The sequence below is a fragment of the Aplysia californica genome, unplaced genomic scaffold (genome assembly GCF_000002075.1).
Source record: "Aplysia californica isolate F4 #8 unplaced genomic scaffold, AplCal3.0 scaffold00381, whole genome shotgun sequence".
In the NCBI taxonomy this organism is placed as follows: domain Eukaryota; kingdom Metazoa; phylum Mollusca; class Gastropoda; order Aplysiida; family Aplysiidae; genus Aplysia; species Aplysia californica.
In genome coordinates this window covers 115678-123263 of record NW_004797651.1, presented here as the reverse complement: position 1 = coordinate 123263, position 7586 = coordinate 115678, and the positions used below count along the sequence as shown (strand labels likewise).

Below are 7586 nucleotides of genomic sequence, written 5' to 3'. Positions count from 1 at the left end.
ACGATAGTGGTGACCTTCACGAAAGTCCCTACATCGGGCGTGCCCGCTTTCGTGCCAACCAGTTTGCACAGGAGGTCAGCGTGGGTAGTGGTTCGCCCCAGCGCGCTCACATACACAGCATGCACGCGTCTCCCGGAGGGTTGAGCGCGCGTGCGTCCCCAGCGGCGGCTGGCCTGCTACAGCGCTCTCTCTCTCCCCCGTCGAAAGACAGGATGCACTCACAGCTGGACGCTGAGCTAGAGAAGAAACATGGGGAAGTTCAGAGAAGTGAGTCAGATTACGGATATAATATACATATACAAAGATAATACATATATGTATGTAAAAACATGGGGAAGCTCAGAGAAGTGAGTCGGATTATTGATAATATACGTATACGAAAACAAGAAAAGTGAGTCGGATTACAGATATACTATACATATACAAAAACACGGGTGGGTTCAGGGAAGTGAGTCGGATCACGGATAATACATAATATATATATAAACACATGGGGAGTTTCAGAGAAGTGCATCGAATTGCGGATAATACATACTCAAAAACACAGGGATTCTCAGAGGAGTGAGTCGGATTATGGATAATACACGCTCATAAACATGGGGAGTACATCCCCTGCAGTACCAAAAGCAAATCATTTGTATCCCTTGTCCCTGTAGGGTATGTGATAGAGGTTTATGAGTCCTCATATTTTCATCCTGCTTTTTCACGCTTTCTTTCCCTTCACCCCTTCATTATGAAGATACTTATTGACACTCATATGACCATATGCAGTTGTGAACGCCGTAAAACCTCTACTAAAACTAAACTAAAGAAGATATTTAGTTTACTGCTTTAAGAGATGACTTGAACACAGACCTCCACCCTGTGCAATATAACAATGGGGAGAAAGTATAAAAACAATGCATTCTGGATCAATAACCACTTACTAGAACAAAGACAGTTGAAATCTTTATTGGTTTTTATTAACTCTGTTCAGCATGGTCAATTAGAAATACCAATTTCTTTTTCCCAACACAGATGAAGTTTTGAGGTGTATCCACCATTTAATTAATTTTTTTCACTCAGAGACGCATGACACCTCTAAAAGCTGTGTGGCCTGCATTGCTTGACATTTTTGATTCACAGAAGTTTTCATAAGTAGTTCTGCCTCTGGAAACCAGATTATTCAACTGTTTTATTGTCATACGTCCTGTTAGGGAAATCAGACACTTGTCAAAATAATGAAATCTGAGAAATCAACATTTTTTTCCAGTTTGGAAATTTTTTTCAAATTTTTTTTTTTTAGCTCAACGTCTTGTTTGTCCATTCAAAAACACTTTTATGTTTGGATTTTATTTTATGGAAAAACATTGATTAAAGGCACAAAAAATGAAAATTTGCAGTTTCCAAAAACTCTTTCCCAATGGAAGACACCACACTTTGGTGGCCATTTTCTCACTGATTTTACCTCTGAAACCAGGCGACCCCACCTCCTTCAATCACAAATATCTCGACTTCTGTTCAACATAAATGAGTATTTTTTTTTTCATCAAAAGCAAGGCTAATAAGGAACCTTTAAAATGATACCAATAGCTCCACATGTCCAAATATTGACGAGCGCCTGATTCCAGCGCGTTGTGACACATATTTTCCGTCCACCCCCAGCGGAGGAGAGACTGCGGTCGCTGCAGGACGACCTGTCGGCCACAGAGAAGAAGCTGATGAACGCCACCACGGAGCTCAAGAAAATCTCCACGGATCGCAACACGCCAGAGCCGTTCCGAGACGACAACAAGTACAAGATACGCCAGAGGCTGGCCCGCAAGATGCAAAAGGTGTGTATATTGTCCTAGTCTTGTTGGGGGTAATAATAATGACAATAGTAATAATAATGATGATAATAATAATAATGATAATGATAATAATAATAATAATAATAATAATAATAATAATAATAATAATTGTATAATAATAATAATAATGATAATGACAATACTAATGATAATAATTTTATTAATGATAATAATAATAATAATAATAATAATAATAATGATGATAATAATAATAATAATAATACTACTACTAATAATAATAATAATAACAATGACAACAACAACAACAACGACAACAACAATAATAATAATAATCACCTATCAACCTGCCACATGTAAAATACAGGGATTATATACTATTGAAGCTCAGATTTGACAAAATCGCTGGCATTTTTAGGTGAGTTTATCCAATAATATGTTATTTGTGAAGCAGAATAGTGAACTCAGGCGCTCGTCAAAACAATGAAAGGGAAGAAACTGGCATTTTCCCACAGGTTTTGGAATTTTCATCCAATTTCTATTGTTTGGCTCAACACCTTTTGTGCCCTCTGTGTGGATTTTACGGAAAAAAACGTTGATTCAAGGCATAAAAGATGTAAATTTTCAGTTTCCACGGAATCTCAAGCGAAGGAAATAACGCAACTTTGGCGGACATTTTCACGCTAATTTTGCCTCTCTAACCAGGCGCCCCCCACCTCCTTTATTTGCCAATATCTCGACTTGTACAAAAGATTAAATGGATATTTTTTCCTTCAAAAGCAAGGCGAATTTACTGGCTTTGATTAAGATGATACCAATAACTCCACATGCCTCTAAATTGACAGGCACCTGATTCCACCGCGTCGTGACACATATGTTGTTTGATTCCACCGCGTCATGACACATATGTTGTTTGATTCCACCACATCATGACACATATGTTGTTTGATTCCACCACGTCATGACACATATGTTGTTTGATTCCACCACGTCATGACACATATGTTGTTTGATTCTACCACATAATGACACATATGTTGTTTGATTCCACCTCATAATGACACATATGTTGTTTGATTCCACCGCATCATGACACATATGTTGTTTGATTCTACCACATAATAACACATATGTTTTCTCCCGCACAATGCGCCGACCCTCCGGCCAGGTGAACGAGCTGAGAGACCAGGCGACCCAGATGGAGTCAGACATTGACCGCAAGCATGAGAGGATGACCGCCGAGCGCAACGAGCTGCACCGACTACAGAGTCAGTTGTCGGGGATGGATACCACGGACGCTGGATATGTACGTCTACTAGTCTGTTCAGTCTGTCTGTTTTGTCAGTTATTACCTGGGGATTGTTCTGTCTCTGAGTTTTGTCAGTACTGAGTCTGTTCTGTCTCTGAGTTTTGTCAGTACTGGGTCTTGTCTGTCTCTGTGTTAAATCATTTATTACTGAATCTGTTCTGTCTCTTTGTTTCTCAGTTTGTACTGCGTCATATCGCAGACTGGGCTGAAACTGTCCATGGGCAGTATCTAGACCCTGGGTTATAGTTTGCTCATGCCTTTCCTTCATCATACATGAATATATTATGTGAGGCAGCGTGGTGGAATCAGGCTCTCGTCAAAATAATCAAAGTGAAGAAACTTGCATTTTTACGCAGTTTGTGAATTGTTATTAAATTTTTGTTTTTTGGCTCAACACCTTTCATGCCAATTAAAGAACTCATTTCTGTGTGGATTTTTCTGAAAAACATTGATTACAGGCACAAAAAATGTAAATTTTCATTTACCACGGACTCTTAAACTAAGGAAATAACTAATTTTTGGCGGCCATTTTCTCCCTAATTTTACATTTGAAAACAGGTGACACCCCACCTCCTTCTTTCGTAAATATCTCGACTTGTATTCAAGATAAATGGATATTTTTTTTCATCCAAATAAAGGCAAGTGAACAAGCTTTAAGATGATACCAATAACTCTACATGCCCACAAATTGACGAGAGCCTGATTCCACCACGCTGCCTCACATATTATTCTTTAAAAAAAAAAAAAAAACAGTGGGCAGGTGCTCTAGTTTGGTTAGAGCCTTCTTTTCTGTCAATGATCTATTGCCCCTTTTTATCTCCTCCTTTTTCTTGTGTATTAATGTTAAGTAACACCTCTAATCTTTGACACTAATAATAATGATCTAATTGTGTTGCAAGTGCTGTAAAACTCTTTCTATCCTTCTTTTCTTTGTATGTTAATGTTTAGTATAACACCTCTAATCTTTGACACTTATATTAGTGGGTGGTTGGCGGGTGCTCTGGTGTGGTTTGCTTCTTCTTTCCTATGAAACATCTGTCGTCCTTATCTCCCCTTCTCCTTTTTTATGTTTGTTACTCTCTTGTAACACCTCTAATCTAAGCTTCTGGCGCTCATATGACCTTATGCAGTTGCGAGCGCAGTAAAACCTCTACTAAAACTAAAACTAAACACTTATATTAAAGATCTGATTGTGTTGCAAGTGCTGTAAAACTCTTTCTATCCTTCTTTTCTTTGTATATTAATGTTAAGTATAACACCTCTAATCTTTGACACTGATAATAATGATATATTTCTGTTGCATGTGCTGTAAAACTCTTTCTTAAACTAAAACTCACTTTACTTTACTTTTCCGATCGATATGGCAAAGAATTGACAGGTTTTAATCAGCTGCTTAGACTAAAACAAAACAAAGAGAACTGTCCTAAATAAAAACTCATTAGCGTACTGGACTGCAGCCTGAACTAGTCCCTGTGCGTGTGTGTCTCAGGGCCGCGTGGAGAGACAGATGCACGACAAAGAGTCGCAGATCAACGAAGGAAGTCACCACCAGATAGAGCTACAGAAACAGCTGGAGGAAGCGCTGAGCAACATCACACGCGAGACGTCTGACATAAAGAAACTGGAGGAACAACTGTCTGCTGGTGAGTGGGTGGCGTATGATCTGGTGTGTGTGGTCTGTTTGTTTTGTTTTTGTTCAGTGTTACATTTTAAAAAAGTAAAATCCACACAACAACAACAAAGCAATAGCCACAAAAAAACAACAAAAGCAACGACAACAACAACAACAACAACAACAGCAACAGCAATGACAACAATAACCACACTAACAACCTGGGCTCACAAATGCTCACAACAGCAGCGACAACAACAACACCAACAACAACAGTTAACGGCCCCCTCATTGCCCCACAGACCAGATTGAGCAGAACGAGGAGCTGCGCCATGAGCTGGACGACATCGTGTCGGGTCTGTCCGGCTACCTGGAGAATGTCAAAGGTCAGAGCAAGCAGCACAAGCAGGAGTTTGAGATGCTCCTACAGGAGAAGGAGGGGCTAGAGGAGAAGATCCGCCGTATGGAGGCCGAGCTGCAGCTCCTGGAGGGGGAGGCCAACAACGCACGATGGATGCAGAAGGTCAGGGACATGTCGTGGCAACTTGATTTAATTTTTTTTAAAATTATATATTATATTGCACTTTAAAAAAATCCCTGTGGGATCATTTGGCTTACAATGGCAAACATACCTACCTACCTACCTACCTACCTACCTACCTACCTACCTACCTACCTACCTACCTACCTACCCACCCTCCCACCCACGTACCCACCCACCTACCTACCTACCTACCTACCTATCTACCTACCCACCTACCTACCCACCTACCCACCATCCCACCCACCTACCTACCTACCTACCTACCTACCTGTCTGCCTGCATACTATTTAAACACATGGTAACCTATAGTATACATGGAGGAAGCGAAGTTATAGACCTCGTAGCTAGTCTGGTCTGGAGAGAAAAGTAAAGGGAATTGATAGCAGGCAACTTGTAATGATCACAAATGCCACGACTTGCCGTAGATAGCTGCGTCTTTCCCTTTCCTCAAATGGTGCCTTTAATAATTCTTTGCTTTATGTTTTGTTAGGTTGCTTAGACCTTCTTATGGCTTCACCTGTGTCCTTCAAGTGGTTTTGTTTTTGATCGTCCAAGTAAAATATGTGGGTTTTTTTTTACTACTGTCCTTTCGTGTCTATATATAGTTGATGTATGGTTGTGAAAGTTCTTCTTTATGTGGTTGAACTGGTTTTTCTTGTTTCTGTGAAATAATTTTTCTTGTCTGAATGATTATGTGATTGGTGGAAAGCGCTCAGAGCTTATACTAGTATGAAATAGAGCACTATATAAATGCATTCTATTATCATTATTATTATTATTATTAAAAATAACAAACATGCGTGTTTTCCTTACAGAGGCTGTCTGAGTTGGAGGACTCCCTGAGGAAAACAGAGGATTTGAACTCCACCCTTCAGGATGAGGTTCACCGCAGCCGACAGCGTGACCCGGAGATCCAGTCTCGTCTTGGCCAGGCTGAGACAGAAGCCAAACAGTTGAGACAGACGCTGAGCGAGACCGAGAAGAAAGCCGAGGTGAGGGAAGCTCTGTGCACCATGCAGTGATGATTTGTGACTTGAAATGAATACAGAAAAATAAATTTATAAAAATTAATAAACAGCGCTAAGTCCCTGCTCAGCAGCAAGCTCTGTGCACTTTACAATCTGTATCATTATCCCTGCAGACCTTAGAACTTTCAGAAACTTTCTTGGCTTCCTGAAAAACGTACAATGCAAGCAGTGGTTCTAGTGTTTAAACACTGACAAACTGGCAAGTTCTTTCCCTGTCTATAAATGGATACTCATTCCTACCTGGGTGGTGTGAGAAAAACTCATGTTAAGAGCCTTTCCCAAGGACACAGTTTCGGGCCTCTGATGAGCTATGCAAGAGGAACAGCCTAACCACTGGACTACCAACTGTCACTGTAGTCTAGTGGTTAGTCTACCGGACTCGTAATCATAAGGTTGCAAATTCAGGGGTTTGAGCCTCAGCTTGGTCCGACATTGTGTCCTTTGGAAAGACACTTCACATGAACTTCTCGCTTGGCTAGGTCCTTTCAGATAGGAACGTTAAACTCGTAGGTTCAACGTCTTAAATAACCTAATAGTGTTGATAGAGGTGTTAAACCCATACTATTTATACCATTCCCGTACGTGTCATCTTTCTTTCCCCTGTCTGTGTGTCCCTCCAGGCGGAGAGGAAAGCCCTCCAGAACCAGCTGAAGACGGAGCGAGAGAGGGCGGAGAAGATGACACAGAGAATCCAGGACGTGAACAGACAAGAGCTGGAGACCAAGAAACTCGCTTCTCAGCTGGAGGCTGCCAAGGTAAGTCAGTCAATTGTCCAGTTCTGGGTCAGTCTCAGTGTTGCTATTTCATTATTTGTGTCACGACACGGTGGATACAGGCGCTTATCAATTTTTCGGCATGTGGAGATATTGGTATCATCTCAAAGCTTGTTCATTTGCCTTGCTTTTGATGAAATAAATATCCCTTTATCTTGGATACAAGTCATGATTTTTGTAATTTAAGGAGGTGGGGGTTGCCTGGTTTCAAAGGTAGAATTAGCAAGAAAATGGCTGCCAAAGTTTGGTCTTTTCAATAGCTTGAGAGTCCTTGTAAACGGAAAAATGACATATTTTGTGGCTTTAACAAAGATTTTTCAAAAAATTCACTTGGAAATATGTTTATATATATGGGCATACAAGGTGTTGAGTCAACAAAAAATAGATTAATTTAATGCTGCTAAACTGGCAGAAAAGTACCTGTTCCTTCGATTTCATTATTTTGATGAACGCCTCATTTCACCACGCTGCGTCACATTTGTGTCCTTAACCCTATACACAAAAATTTTTTAACTCCTCCCCCTCCCCTT

At 40.4% G+C, this 7586-nt stretch overlaps 1 protein-coding gene across 1 annotated transcript in view; it reads left to right on the top strand.

Annotated features, from left to right (window-relative positions):
* Positions 1 to 6: 6 nt before the first annotated feature.
* LOC118477118 (intracellular protein transport protein USO1-like) overlaps positions 7 to 7586 on the top strand; it is a gene marked incomplete in the record, with an annotated part of 22453 nt that continues 14873 nt past the window's right edge. Inside the window, 7 exon segments of the mRNA XM_035971126.1 lie at positions 7 to 267; positions 1645 to 1814; positions 2959 to 3096; positions 4589 to 4742; positions 5014 to 5234; positions 6071 to 6247; positions 6904 to 7038. Coding sequence (XP_035827019.1) covers positions 120 to 267; positions 1645 to 1814; positions 2959 to 3096; positions 4589 to 4742; positions 5014 to 5234; positions 6071 to 6247; positions 6904 to 7038 — 1143 coding nt within the window.